Source organism: Eurytemora carolleeae, unplaced genomic scaffold (assembly GCF_000591075.1).
Source record: "Eurytemora carolleeae unplaced genomic scaffold, Eaff_2.0 scaffold1515, whole genome shotgun sequence".
NCBI classification, from domain to species: domain Eukaryota; kingdom Metazoa; phylum Arthropoda; class Copepoda; order Calanoida; family Temoridae; genus Eurytemora; species Eurytemora carolleeae.
In genome coordinates this window covers 40,077-55,144 of record NW_019398298.1, presented here as the reverse complement: position 1 = coordinate 55,144, position 15,068 = coordinate 40,077, and the positions used below count along the sequence as shown (strand labels likewise).

Below are 15,068 nucleotides of genomic sequence, written 5' to 3'. Positions count from 1 at the left end.
TTTACGTCACTAAACCGGAAATTATGTAAAATTACGTTTAAATTACATATTTTGGTAAATAGGGAGCCTTTTCAATTATAGAAATAAAATTCTGAATCTTATCCTGAGAAAAAATGGATTTATGTCAATAAACTGGAAATTATGTAAAATCTACGCTTAAATCACGTAATTTGATCAAAGTGAATGCCTTCTCTGCTCTTCCTTGTAGTGGAATAAACTTCTAAATCGTATCCGTTCAAAAATGAAAACTATTTGAGTTTTAGCCTATTTTACCCAAATTTAAAAAAAAGGATGTATTTAAGTTTTTATTTTTTAAATCAATAATACTTGAGTAAAGTCTTTTTCTTCTATTAAAACAAGTTGTATCATATGTAAGGTGGAATTGGAGAGTGGGGGCGGGGGGTTCAAGTTGTGTACATTTTACTGTATTAGGACAGGAACTGGTTTAAGGTAAATAAACAACAGTTAGATTGATAAATAGATAAATATTTAGAAAATAGATATGAAGATAGATCAATAGATATTAATGGATGGTTAAATAGATAGAGAGATTAATTGAATAAATAGATAAATAGAAATAAATAGATTAAAAAGAAAATTAGACATAAAAAAATCCGTTTCAAGGGGAGTCAAAATGTGGCGAATCCAACAGATCAGGATCCTAAGCAAGACATAACAAACATTTGGATTTAGGAAACAAAAAGTACTTTCAAAAGAGGTGGTTGAAAAACAACGATTTTTAAAGAAATATACACACAAGAAGTTGACTGTAAAATCAACAAACATTCACTTTTTGGAAACAGGGGGGACTGTAAGTGTAATTTCCAGTGACCTTTCATTTATAAAGTGGCATGTCCTATTCACAACGGTAACCTTTAAACCATTGTCCGGACATCAATGAGGTAGATACCCTAATTTGTATAGCTGAAGATTGAGTAACGGTAGAGTTAAGGTTTCAGTGTACACTGTACTCTCCGAGCTGGTGTACACTCTCGTAGATTCTTGGCACTTAATTTCCCGCTATTAAGATAGGAATATCTACGAAATCCTTGATTAAGGTTTAAAGGGTAACGTTGTAAATCGGACAATGCCAATCTAGTATATAAATCTAAAATTACCTTTGACTGATTATTTTTGCCACGGTTTGCACAGCAGCACTATCTGTCAGGTTATACAGCTGCTTTCTATACAATCAATCAATCAATCAATCAATCAATCAATCTAATATAATTCTAAATTAATCTCTAGCACAAAACTCTTAATGTTCTAATAAAATTTTGAAATTATTAATATATTTGATTTGATTTCGATGCTTTTTTAAAAATTGTTTCCCCTCCCCCCCCCTCACCCAATATATTATTTTTAGGTTTATTCCCATAAAATTGAATATTTGGAGAGGAGAAAAGATAATTTTAAAAATTGTATTCACCCCCCCCCCCATATATCTTGGAACCAAACAACCAAAACAACAATCAAAGAACCCAACAAGTAAAAAACCAAAAAAGTAAAAAAACCAAACCTGATTGGCCATTCTCGTGTTGAAGCCTTCGCCACAACCCGACCTGTCCAGTGCCGAACCTTTATTAAGCATTTTAATACAATGCTTAAAATAATTTTAAGCATTTCGAAGCATTGCTAAGGATCATTTCAAGGCAGTGATTATGCTCAAGAACTTTAAAGCAGTGTTTTTAAAGTTCTAAAAGATAAGAATAATAATAGCAAAAAAATAGAAAATCGGATTTTACCATTGGTTAAACATATCAGAAACGGTAACCTTCAGCCCCGCTCTTGGCAACCTTGGGGGCGAATATAAAATGCCCCCCCCCCTCATGTACCAAATATACCAACCTCTGCTGTAGTGTGCTGGTTAGAGATCTGCAAAGTTAACCCATTCCAATATTTCCTGGGAGCACTATCCAGTTGAAATCCTTCAGGCTTTCTAAACAACCAAATAATGAAAATCCACGAAAGTTTTTTATAAAATCCGCAAGTTTGTTAATTAGGATTCTGGAACCAGAGAAGATATACTTATCTTCCACTTTTTTTATATATATAAACTCTTTAGTTTGGGGACAGTGGAAATAAGTTTTAGAAAAAAAGAAGAAAAAAGGGCCTTTGATCTTAGGCTGAAAGTGTCTTAAGCTCACGATGGGATGCCTGTTAATACACCAAAAGAAAAATTCTGAGATTTGATCGTAAAAATCTGATAATATCCGCTGGTCACAACAAATCTAATCAAATCAAATTTTGCAGGGATGGCTTAAGGCTTCTAATCGAGTTTCAAGTTTTGCACACATTCGGGTTTTTTCAGCCCGATCTTAATCAATAAACAAAATCTTTAAAAAAATATTTTAATTTAAAAAAATACCTGCCAATACACATCATCTCAAGATTCATGGGATTTCTGTTCCTCACTCTGTAAATATAAAACAGGGTTATTTACAGTGCTTAAGAACCGCTTTCTGGGGTTATTTACAGTGCTTAAGAACCGCTTTCTGGGGTTATTTACAGTGCTTAAGAACCGCTTTCTGGGGTTATTTACAGTGCTTAAAAACCGCTTTCTGAATCTGATATATCGTTATGTATAACCTTCCTTCGCATATAGTAAAGCAAGTATGTCTGCAAAAAAAGAAGAAATGTTTGGAAATTTGTTTTTGTAAAAGAAATAAACAATACTTAAAAGCAATAAACATAGTACAATACTTATAAGTAACATTCTTGAGCAGTTGGATCTGGATATGAATCCATTTTTTTTAAAGATCCTGATTCATTTTTTTAAAGGACGGATCCAGGATCCGGATCCACATCGAAATGAAATGAATCTTAGTCCTATTTATTTTTAACAAAAGTCAACCACCCCCCCACCCCCCGCCTCCTTAAAAGATCATTTTCTCCTCGGTAAATATAATTCATATGACAAATTAAAAAAAATGAATTTATACAATGAATTTCAAAAATTCTTAATTCAGAGCTGGGAACTTTAGAATGGTGGATATCGGGATTAATGCTTAATCCACTCTTTTTCTTAATCTCCAGATTAAATATTGCTCGTTGTCTGGGGGGGGAAGGGATTGCAGCAGATCTAACCTGGGCGCAATTATATCATTATTACTGTAAGCAGCATCAGAACTACCCGGTACTCCGCCTAAAATAGATGGAGTCGTTGGACCAGATTTAGGAAATAACTAAACCCTAGTTCAATAAGGACAGAATTGTTTTTAATTAATAAAAAAGAAACAAAAATGTTTACTACCGAAAAAGATATCTTTAATTTTGGTTTGCTTTATTTTTTTGCTTTGTTTTGTTTATATTTGTTAAATTTAAGTTTTGTAATTTACTTGCTGAAGGGCCCGGCGTTGCCCGTGGAATTAAAAAAAAAATTTGAAAAATTTTTTTTTTGATTTTTAGCCTATGTTAACCCCAGGGCACCCTTGCGTTCCATCATCAAATTTCAGCCCATTCGGTCCAACTGTTTGGCCGGCTATAGGGAACATATATAATAATGTCTTGTTTTATTATTTAGATTTTTGAATTCCAACCGATCAAAACAAAATTAGTAAAATGAATGTTAAAAAACATTTTGAACGGAATAATAATTTTGACGAAAAATCAAGAAAGGGCATCGAAAAATATGTTTGATAAGAATATTAAGTTTGGAAAAACCTAGAGATTCTTGGAAATGCCCGTTGCATTCAAGTAAAATTCGAATATGTTATTTTATTGAAAAATGTGCAGAAAATACACACGAAAATTTTTAACATTCAAAAGAAACCCGGATTTTCTAGAACAAGAACTCTTTTTTTTCTTGGAAAACTAAGAGTAAAAATGCGGGAAAGCTATTAATTTCAAAATTCGGGAAAATGCTGTCAAAAATTGAAGACTTACTTTGCGTTGAGTATCTCAGAGCTGCTAATATATTACGATTAAACCTTGGAACTAATACTGCACGTATGTGGGACATTTTTTACTGAAAATAAAAAAGTTAAAAACACAAATATTTAAACAAGAATGTTATCAGAATATATCACAAAGAACAATATTTATAAAAAAATCACAGAGGCTATCACAATCCAGAGATTATATTTTAATATTCATGAACCACCCCTTCTCTATGGAACAATCTTTTACTCTTGAAGTATTTTGTTGAAAAATCAGAACAACTCCCCTCCTCCCTAGAAATTCTATTCCCCAGTATCTTAAAACTAGGGAAATGGGACTAATAAAATAATAAGGGAAAAAACTTCTCAGTTGATATTTTGCTTAATCATTCCCTCCCAGCCTCCCTTGGGGGAGGAGGGATAACTGTTCAAAATAAACCCCCAGACCGAGTACCTCACTCCCCCACCTCCGCCGGGGTAGTTAAAGAACTGCTAAGCAACCCCCTCCTCCGCTGGCGTAGTTAAGACCGGCTACGCCACTCCCCCTCTCCACCGACGTAGTTGAATAACTGTTTCGCCACTCCCTCTCCTCTGCCGACGTAGTTAAAAACAGTCTACACAATGACCGGCAACCTAACTCCCTCACCTCCGCCGGGGTAATTAAAGAACTTCTACCGCTGGCGTAGTTAAAGACCGGCTACGCCACTCCCTCTCCGCCGGCGTAGTTGAATAACTGTTTCACAACTCCCTCTCCTCTGCCAACATAGTTAAAAACAATCAACACAACACCCCACCCTCGCCGCCAGTGTGGTTAAAGACCGGCAACGCCACTTCCCCTCTCCGACGGTGTCTTCTTAACGGACTTCTGCGCTGCCTTTAGTATTTTAGGATCCAGGTTAAACAGCTTATGCTTTCCAGACATAGGGAATTTTATCAACAGTTCCTAAAACATTGTCCTGGAAGCGTAATTTCAAGTGACCCTTCATGCAAAGCTGGCTTTGCCCAATTTACCACGGTATCCTTAAAAATGTTGTCTGATCAAGTTTATTTTGTTTATTTTGATTCGTGGTTTCTCTGCAAAAGTGACTTGCACATTTATTGCTTTTAAGAATCAATGGAGAAATTGACAGAAATAAACATTATTCGAGTCAGAGAAAATGACGTTATCTTCTACGTTATTAATCAGATTTAAGTTTTAAGGGTACCAAAAATCAGGCTTTGCTATCTTTGCATGAAGAATCACTTAAAATTATGCTTATAGTCCCTAAACAGGTTAACTTTACAAATTGATTTTAGTAAAAAAAGAGGTTTTTATAAATACAATTATGTCTTTAATGAACAATGTTTTCTATAAAACGTTTTTAAATTAAAAAAAATTTGTATTTAATCGAAAGAAATAAAAGCTATAAAAAAAATAACAGGATCTTTTGTTTAAATATTTGTTTTAAAGGAACGTGTAAATGAAATTCAATCTTTTCCCCCTAATTTTATACAGGGTAACCCCTAATTGTATTCAGGGTTACCCACTAATTGTATACAGGGTTACCCCCTAATTGTATACAGGGTAACCCCTAATTGTATACAGGGTTACCCACTAATTGTATACAGGGTTACCCCTTTAATTGTAAACAGGGTACCCACTAATTGTAAGCAGGGTTACCCACTAATTGTATACAGGGTTACCCCCTAATTGTAAACAGGGTTACCCCTAATTGTAAACAAGGTAACCCCACTAATTGTATACAGGGTTACCCACTAATTGTATACAGGGTTACCCCTCATTGTATACAGGGTTACCCCTAATTGTATACAGAGTTACCCCCTAATTGTATGCAGGGTTACCCACTAATTGTATACAGGGTTACCCAATAATTGTTTGCAGGGTTACCCTTTGCAGGGTTACCCAATAATTGTTTGCAGGGTTACCCACTAATTGTATGCAGGGTTACCCACTAATTGTATACAGGGTTACCCAATAATTGTTTGCAGGGTTACCCACTAATTGTATACAGGGTTACCCACTAATTGTATTCAGGGTTACCCACTAATTGTATACAGGGTTACCCAATAATTGTTTGCAGGGTTACCCACTAATTGTATACAGGGTTACCCACTAATTGTATACAGGGTTACCCACTAATTGTATACAAGGTTACCCACTAATTGTATACAAGGTTACCCACTAATTGTATACAGGGTTACCCACTAATTGTATACAAGGTTACCCACTAATTGTATACAAGGTTACCCCTTAATTGTATTCAGGGTTACCCACTAATTGTATACAGGGTTACCCAATATTTGTATACAGGGTTACCCACTAATTGTATACAGGGTTACCCACTAATTGGATACAGGGTTACCCATTAATTGTATACAGGGTTACCCACTAAGGATCTAACTTCAGAGACAACTGTACGAAATGGATCTAGTCTGTAAATACTAAATCTGCGAAATCATTATATATTCCATTTACGGACTAAATTCAAGGCAAAAGTCTCAGTTTATCATTGAGCTTTACGTCGTTTTTACAGTCGCCTTCTTTCTGGATAACCCCGTACTTTAAACATTTAGCTCAGCAACAGGCATATCACTCCTGTATGCCAAGTCCATTAGCGTCTGATCCAATCAGGGTTCAGTCATGTGTTTGTTGACTAGTCTGAACCAATAGAAATAGTATGGCGGTTAAATCTATCTTTCTATCTATCTCATCATCCAAATGGAAATATTTACTTCTACTGAAACTAAAGTGATATATAGAGTTGTGGACACCAGATCTGAGTTTGAGAATGTACGCTGAAGATCCCCCCCCCCTATGATTTTCGATGCTCTTTTGGGTAGAAATGAAATTACGGCATCAACTCTGGCAAGTTTCTGAACCATTTGCTATCTTTCTTTTCAAAAAACACGTATTTAACAATAAATTTATGTTCCACACTATAGCACATGAAACGTGAAAATATATCATATTTAACACCTGGAGAAAAAGAGTTATTTCAAGAGTCAGGGGGGGGGTATACCTGGGGGTTCTTGCAGATAAATACATATGGAGAAGTGGACTCGCCATCAGGATATACTTCCCTGAAATAAACAAATAATGAATGAATAATTGAATTTATAAATGAATAAATAATCAATGAATAAACAATGAATGAATGAAAAATTAACGAAAGGAAGGATGAATGAATGAAAGGATGAAAGGATGAATGAAAGGATGAATGAATGAAAGGATGAATAAATGAATGAATAAACCTATATTCCTCTTGTGAAAGAACATCAGTCACATCCACACAGCCAACCAAACAGGAAGTAGGATAGTGAGGAGGAAACTAAAGACAAAAATAAAAAAACTTCTTGAAGATATATATCTAAAATTGATCTATCTTCTTATATTTATCTTCTATTTTCTTACAAGGAGAGTCCTCTAGTGGGTATATTTTCTAACTATGGGAACCCCTAGCGGCAATATTCTCTAACTTGGAGAGTCACCTAGCGGGAATACTATATAACTAGAAGGACACCTCGCGGGAATATTGCTAACAAGGAGAGACACCTAGCGGGAATGTTACTACCTAGGAGACACCTAGCGGGAATATTGCTAATTAGGAGGACACCTAGCGGGCATATTGCTAACTAGGGAGAGACACCTAGCGGGAATATTGCTAACTAGGAGGACACCTAGCGGGAATATTGATAACTAGGAGAGACACCTAGCGGGAATATTGCTAACTAGGAGGACACCTAGCGGGAATATTGCTAACTAGGAGAGACACCTAGCGGGAATATTGCTAACTAGGAGGACATCTAGCGGGAATATTGCTAACTAGGAGAGACACCTAGCGGGAATACTTTCTAACTAGGCGCGATACCATCGGGAATATTTCTTACACGGCCAGCTTATAGGTCTGCTTCTATCTACTGATCTAAACTATTCTGGGACAGCGTACATGTAATTTTGTAGGTGTGCTTCCCAGCTTTTGTAACAAAGTGGACCCTGGTTTTTTTTTGCGAAAATGTATAAATCTCTGAATGGTGTACTTAAGGTTTCACTCTGACAAATATTCATTATGGCTATCGTTCGTTTTACAAAAAGAATTTGTTCTTTTATAAAAGTTAAGTTCAGGGTTCAAATCAAAGAAGAACTTTGGTAGATAGTGGGCCCTGGAGTAAGCAGAAATGAGATACTGTAGCTAAAATCTTGTAATCTTAACATTGCCTCCCAAGAGTTGGGTAGCATAAGATGCGCCTTGTTTAGAGATTTCCAAAATGTGGTCTGCCGTTTTTGTTCCTTAAGAATTGGCTGAGATATTGAGCAATTTGTCTTAAAATTCAAAATATTAAATATAACAAAGGATGTTTAAGTTTAATATATCAGACAATGTTTATGATAGTAAATCTTACTAAATTCTAACTAAAAGAGACACCTAGCGGGAATATTTTTAACTAGAAGAGAAACCTAGCGGGAATATGCCTAACAAGGAGCGACACTTAGCGGGAATATTTCTAACTAACCTGGTAAGGTTGAATGTTTGAGTGTACTCTATAGAAGTTCTGCAGTTGATCAACTTCCGGCTGGGTGGGTACTTTACCAGCTGCATGGATCCAGAGACGACCACGATGATTAGAATACCAAGTTCGACCTAGTTTATTAGTTTTCTTATTAGATATTTTCTACCTCTGTTAAAGGCATAATGTAAGCATAATTTAAAGGGACCCTCAATCCAAAGATAGCAATGCTCGATTTACAATGGTACCCTAAAAAGTTTTTTTGATCAAGTATGAATTAGATATTCATCTTTTTGTTTATTTAAACTGTTCATTTTCATTTATTGGTTCTCTGAAAAAGAGACTTGCGCATTTCTTCCTTATAAGAAACAAAGAAGATGTGTGATGCATTTTATGTCATGATAAGTTGCAGACTAATTGACTTCACTTTCCTTTATGACTTCAAATGGTTTGCATTTTATGTCATGGTGACGTCCTAGTGACTTTAAAAGACGTTTCCTGGTTACGAGGGTAGTTAAACAAATCGGTGAGAAAAAACAATCGCAAGAAATATTCTACCTTCATGTAGTTTGACTCCAATAACAAGTAGGCTGGCCCAGGGCTGATGCATGGATAAACAGGTCCCTTGGTCTGTTATCTCCTGCAGGGCACCATCCTGTATATAATATTAGTTGGTTGATTGATTTATTGGTATGTTATCTCCTGCAGGGCACCATCCTGTATATAATATTAGTTGGTTGATTGATTTATTGGTCAGGGCACCATCCTGTATATAATACTAGTTGGTTGATTTATTTATTTCTTGGTTAATTACTTGGTTAATGAAATGATTAATTTCTTTGATGGTTTATTAGTTGATTGATTGATTGAATTGGTATCGAATCTGATTGAATCGGTTTGTGGATTTGTTCCTGACTTGTTTGTTGATGGGATTTTGATGAAAGGTTTAGCTGTTTTGATTTATTTATTGGTTGATAAAATGTACAGTTGATTAATTGATTGATTGATTATATGATTGCTAGGATGAATGGGTAAATGAATGATTGAATGTCTAGTTTATGAAAATATAAACTAATTGAAAGTTAGATTATTTCAACATACAATTGATTGACTATTCAATTGAATAAAAGTTTAATTGATTAATTTTTTATTTGATTAGATTAATATTCCATTGATTGAAAATTTATTTTAATACATGTACGATTGTTCGGTTGATTGATTGATTGATTGCTAATGTAGTCCTAGAATTTCACTGCAATCATTTTGTTAAGGATTTGGAAAAGTTAATCAAATTAAGAAAAATATATATTTCCAAAAGTGAGAACTTTTTATTGTAAATCTCGGAAAAAAGCATACGTCTCCATAGTATGCAGACGTGCGGATTAATTAAAATCCTCTCTGATATCCCGCCGTGGTCAAACCCTGCAGAGATCAAACATGTAAGTTATAAAAGATCCGACATTGATATCAAGATAATGCTTTCAAGATTAACGATTCTTCACACAAAGTTTCGTTCTCTGGGAAAAAAATGTATCCCTGCAATTATATGAATTCATGATGATAAAACGTCGCGTAAAAATAAAAATCCTACCTGAACCCTCCCCAGCAGCCGACTCATTTTCTCCGTTCTATGTTCCATCCGTCCCTTTAATATTAACTTTAAAGGGACTGTCCAACAAAATCTTAGTTTAAAGGGACTGATAAACTAATTCTTAGTTTTAAAGGGGTTGTCCAACTTATTTTAGTTTTAAAGGGACTGCTCAACTTATTCTTAGTTTTAAAGGAACTTATTCTTAGTTATAAAGGGATTGTCCAACTTATTTTTAGTTTTAGAGGGATTGTCCAAATAATTCTTAGTTTTAAAGGGACTATCCAACTTAATCTTAGTTTTAAAGGGACAGAACAAATAATTCTTAGTTTTAAAGGGACTGTCCAACTTATTCTTAGCTTTAAAGGGACTGTCAAACTTATTCTTAGTTTTAAAGGGATTGTCCAACTTATTCTTAGTTTTAAAGGGATTGTCCAACTTATTCTTAGTTATAAAATTATTTAAAAAATAAAAATTTAAAAATAAAATAAATATTAAAAATTTAATAATTTGATTAAAAAAAACAAAAATTATCATAATCATTGAAAATTCACCTCATAATTTAGAGTATCATCATAAACCGGTCTTGCCTCCATATTGGGATTTAGAACGCTTCCCACTCCCTCCTAATTTATTTACATATTTTATTTATGTTTAGGTATATATAAATGTATTGTATATAAATGTATTTAAATGTGAATCAATGTATATAAATGTGAATCAATGTATATAAATGTGTCTTAATGTATATCAATGTATATCAATGTATATCAATTTATATTGTATATCAATGTATATCAATGTATATCAATGTATATCAATGTATATTGTATATCAATGTATATCAATGTATATTGTATATTGTATATCAATGTATATCAATGAAAATCAATGTATATTTATATCAATGTATATCAATGGTATATTGTATATCAATGCATATCAATGTATATCAATGTATATCCATGTATATCAATGTATATCAATGTATATTGTATATCAATGTATATCAATGTATATCAATGTATATCAATGTATATTGTATATCAATGTATATATCAGTGTATATCAAAGTACATTGTATATTGTATATCAATGTATATTAAATATCAATGTATATACCAGTGTATATCAAAGTACATTGTATATCAATGTATTGTATATTGTCTATCAATGTATATCAATGTATATCAATGTATATCAATGTATATTAATGTATAACAATGTATATCAATGTATATCAATGTAAATTGTATATCAATGTGTATCAATGAATGTCAATGTATATCAATGTATATCAATGTATATCAATGTATATCAATGTATATTGTATATCAATGTATATATCAGTGTATATCAAAGTACATTGTATATTGTATATCAATGTATATTAAATATCAATGTATATACCAGTGTATATCAAAGTACATTGTATATCAATGTATTGTATATTGTCTATCAATGTATATATCAGTGTATATCAATGTATATCAATGTATATCAATGTATATCAATGTATATCAATGTATATCAATGTATATCAATGTATAACAATTTTGGAAGAAATTCGTAAGTAACACTTAAAGGTACCCTAATGAATAAGACATGCCACTCTATAAATTACAGGGTCACTTGCAATCCCGTCTTCAGAACCTTTAAATATTTGTTTTTCAAATTTAAGAAAAAATTATTTTACCTTTTCTCTTCTCTTGATTTCAGCTTCAACTGAAAACTGGTCGTTCTACAAAAATACATTTCGAGTTATTATTAGTATTCAGTGTAGGGGTGTATATTTTTGAGAATTACCCCCCCCCCGTGGGGAAGGGGGGTATTATTATTGAAGATCCGGGGAAAAAAAGCAACAAAATGCAAGTTTTTTCATCCTTTTTCCGGGGAAAAAAAATTATTTTCAAAAGAGAGGGGGAGAGGGGGAGAGGGGGGAGATTTTTCAAGAAAATATACGCCCCTGATCCAGATGTCGGAATCCGTTAATCTTTACACCGGTTCAACTCAAAGATTTTACTAGTATTATAAATCAAATTGCTAACAATTCAAAATTTTCGCAAATCAATTTAATAAAACAAGACATTTATATTTATGTTGCATATAGCAGGCCAAACGGCTGGACCGAATGGGCTGAATTTTTTTGTGGACACTGATGGGTGCCCGGGTGGTGTAATAGGCTAAAAATTCGTTTTTTAAATTGTTTTCCCCCCAATTTTTTTTCCCACGGGCCTTTCAGCTAGTGATAAATAATTTTATTTTATGTTCCGTTATGAACATGTGGGAAATGTAGTGTAAGAAATAGAACTGAAAAAATATTTATTTTAGAATTATAAATTATGTTTTTGTTTACCTTAAATAATTGCATCAAACGCTTATCCTCTTCAACGTTGTATTCAGGCACGCTGTCATCTAAACATTAGTTAACCTATTAGTACACATAAAGTACAATCACAGTACAAACACAGTACAAACACAGTACAAACACAGTAAAAACACAGTACAAACACAGTACAAACACAACACAAAGTATAAACAAAGTACAAACACAGTACAAACACAGTACAAACACAGTACAAACACAGTACAAACACAGTACAAACACCGTACAAACAAAGTACAAAGACAGTACGAACGAAGTACAAACACAGTACAAAGTACAAACACAGTACAAAGACAGTACAAACAAAGTACAAAGACAGTACGAACGAAGTACAAACACAGTACAAAGTACAAACACAGTACAAACACAGTACAAACAAAGTACAAAGAGCTTTAACCCATAAGTAGCCTCCTTGTTTAAGATTTTAAAGAGACTGTAAGCGTAATTTCAAATGACCCTCCAGGCAAAGATGACAATGCCTGATTTTCAACTGGTGCCCTTGAAAGCCTTATCTGGTCAAATATGATTACGATATCCATGCTTTTTTATACTGAAACCGTCTATTTACACTTGTGGTTTCTCTAAGAGCGCTTTCTGGCTTAAAATAAATAATGGTGGAGATGTTCAGAATGAAAACTTTTCTAGTGAGAGAAACAATGATATCTTCAACATTCTTTGATCAAGTAAAGGTTTTCAAGAGTATTGTTGTGAGGGATCATTTAAAATTACACTTTCAGTTCCTTTAACCCAATATTACCATTCAATATTCTTTGTTTGTCGACATTTTTTAATTTTTATTGATAACTTGATTTTTTACCTTCAACAACACGTCGCCCGGCGAAATCAAAGGTAATCCTTCGATCCAGCCTAGACCTGAAATATAAACAATATTNGAAGTACACGTTATTATTTAGCTGTCAGCGTAGTTCGTTGTTCAGGAGTTAACCACTAAATTAGAACTAATTAAAGAGAAGTACACGTTATTTCTTAGCTGTCAGCGTAGTTCGTTGTTCAGGAGTTAACCACTAAATTAGAACTAATTAAAGGGAAGTACACGTTATTATTTAGCTGTCAGCGTAGTTCGTTGTTCAGGAGTTAACCACTAGATTAGAATTAATTCAAGGGAAGTACAGGTTATTTCTTAGCTGTCAGCGCAGTTCGTTGTTCAGGAGTTAACCATTAAATTGAACTAATTAATGGGACTACACACGTTATTTCTTAGCTGCCAGCGCAGTTCTTTGTTCAGGAGTTAACCATTAAATTGAACTAATTAATGGGACTACACACGTTATTTCTAAAGAACTTCCATTTAAGATTCACATCCTTCATTTGTTTATGAATGTAATCATTAAGAAAATATCAAAAATTCTGTCATTTTATTTCTTTTTCTCTATTGCATAAATCCGCAAAAGAATTAAAGGGTAATGTTATAAATTGACTATATGACACTCTAATAAATGAAGTGTCTACAAGTTCCCTCTAGTGAAAGTAGTAGTCCAACTAGATCTACTAAGATCAACTACTTCTCTAATGGACCATATTTAGATAACAAATTACTCCCTCCACCTGCCTCCAGCTTGCAGTTGACTTCAGAAATTAGATGCTAGGAATTTTAGAAAGACAATGACCAGAAAAAGTAACAAAAATATTTGTCAACTTATATCACCCCCCCCAGACCAACCCACCACAATCGAAAATCTCTACCCTTGAAAGTGACTCAACTAAGCGTACCTACAGGGTTACCCACAAAGGATGAGGCTGTAAAGACGACCCAAAACTCTAAGCTTGTTCTTGGAATCTGCATTCAATTGAGTATTTTGACGGTTTACTAAATGATTAAGCACAGAAATAATCCAATTTTGGCCTTCAAGGAAACCCTGAATACAAGAAAACGGACTAAACAAATTCCGTACAATCGTCTCTGAAGTCTCATCCTTAGCAAGTTAACCCTTTAGCTTACCTAGTTATATCACAATTCATCAATTTAAACCTTAAATTTTGCACTAAAACATTTGAAACAATAATCTAATAAATATGAAATATAATACCTTCTTGGAATCTATGTTAAAATAATCTAATATAAATATAATACCTTATTGGAATCTATGTTAAAATAATCTAATAAATATAAATATAATACCTTATTGGAATCTATGTTAAAATAATCTAATAAATATGAAATATAATACCTTATTGGAATCTATGTTAAAATAATCTACTAAATATGAAATATAATACCTTATTGGAATCTATGTTAAAATAATCTATTCTTCTGTTTAAATGCTTATCAATTTACCTAAGAGCTTATTTTTGCTTGCGAGTGCTTTCTCTAGTCCAGCCTCTAACTTCTTCTCATCCCTAAATTATTCATAAAAAAAAACACGGGAAACATATTAAAGGGACTGTAGGCGTGTATTCAAGTGATCCTTCATGCAAAGATTTTAATGTCCGATTTACAACTTAATCTCAAGCTGTTACAAAATTAAAAATTATTTTTTTGGGGGGAAAAATCCACTTGAAGGACAATTATTTTTTTCCAATGTTTTTTTTGGAATATCCTTCTACACAGAACTGGACTAACGACATGACATCTTCATGTATGTATGTATACCTGTACATAGCTCTGCTATCTCCTGCCAGCTTCATGTACAGTGTACACTATCTGTATACCTGTACATAGCTCTGCTATCTCCTGCCAGCTTCATGTACA

At 33.4% G+C, this 15,068-nt stretch overlaps 2 protein-coding genes and 1 long non-coding RNA gene across 3 annotated transcripts in view; all 3 read right to left on the bottom strand.

Moving 5' to 3' along the window:
• Positions 1-1,107: 1,107 nt before the first annotated feature.
• Positions 1,108-3,988, bottom strand: LOC111717171 (39S ribosomal protein L18, mitochondrial). The gene is made up of 6 exons (XM_023492682.1): positions 3,886-3,988; positions 3,088-3,145; positions 2,369-2,416; positions 1,849-1,939; positions 1,520-1,578; positions 1,108-1,184 (listed from the first exon to the last, which is right to left on the bottom strand). The coding sequence occupies exons 1-6, from the start codon at positions 3,959-3,961 to the stop codon at positions 1,115-1,117; spliced, it is 402 nt and encodes a 133-aa protein (XP_023348450.1). The 5' UTR covers positions 3,962-3,988; the 3' UTR covers positions 1,108-1,114.
• Positions 3,989-4,506: 518 nt separating this feature from the next.
• Positions 4,507-15,068, bottom strand: part of LOC111717176 (activating signal cointegrator 1) — a 14,872-nt gene continuing 4,310 nt past the window's right edge. The window contains exons 6-17 of the mRNA XM_023492686.1: positions 14,655-14,716; positions 14,319-14,361; positions 13,176-13,231; positions 12,329-12,387; positions 11,669-11,713; positions 10,527-10,598; positions 9,976-10,029; positions 8,943-9,039; positions 8,391-8,518; positions 7,131-7,207; positions 6,899-6,959; positions 4,507-4,821 (exon numbers count right to left, since the gene is read on the bottom strand). Coding sequence (XP_023348454.1) covers positions 4,690-4,821; positions 6,899-6,959; positions 7,131-7,207; positions 8,391-8,518; positions 8,943-9,039; positions 9,976-10,029; positions 10,527-10,598; positions 11,669-11,713; positions 12,329-12,387; positions 13,176-13,231; positions 14,319-14,361; positions 14,655-14,716 — 886 coding nt within the window. The 3' untranslated portion in view covers positions 4,507-4,689. The remainder of the gene's footprint in view (positions 4,822-6,898; positions 6,960-7,130; positions 7,208-8,390; positions 8,519-8,942; positions 9,040-9,975; positions 10,030-10,526; positions 10,599-11,668; positions 11,714-12,328; positions 12,388-13,175; positions 13,232-14,318; positions 14,362-14,654; positions 14,717-15,068) is intronic.
• LOC111717173 (uncharacterized) lies at positions 14,672-15,033 on the bottom strand. The gene is made up of 2 exons (XR_002768701.1): positions 14,970-15,033; positions 14,672-14,716 (listed from the first exon to the last, which is right to left on the bottom strand). It is a non-coding gene; the product is annotated as an uncharacterized LOC111717173 (long non-coding RNA).

Bases quoted from the DNA above. Each gene is read 5' to 3' on its own strand.
- LOC111717171 (XM_023492682.1), bottom strand. From the start codon at position 3,961: ATGTCCCACATACGTGCAGTATTAGTTCCAAGGTTTAATCGTAATATA. The intron at 2,417-3,087 runs GTTAGATCTGCT...TTATATTTACAG, and splicing joins AATGATATAATTGCGCCCAG to AGTGAGGAACAGAAATCCCA. The intron at 1,579-1,848 runs GTTGGTATATTT...TGCTTAATAAAG, and splicing joins ACCAGCACACTACAGCAGAG to GTTCGGCACTGGACAGGTCG.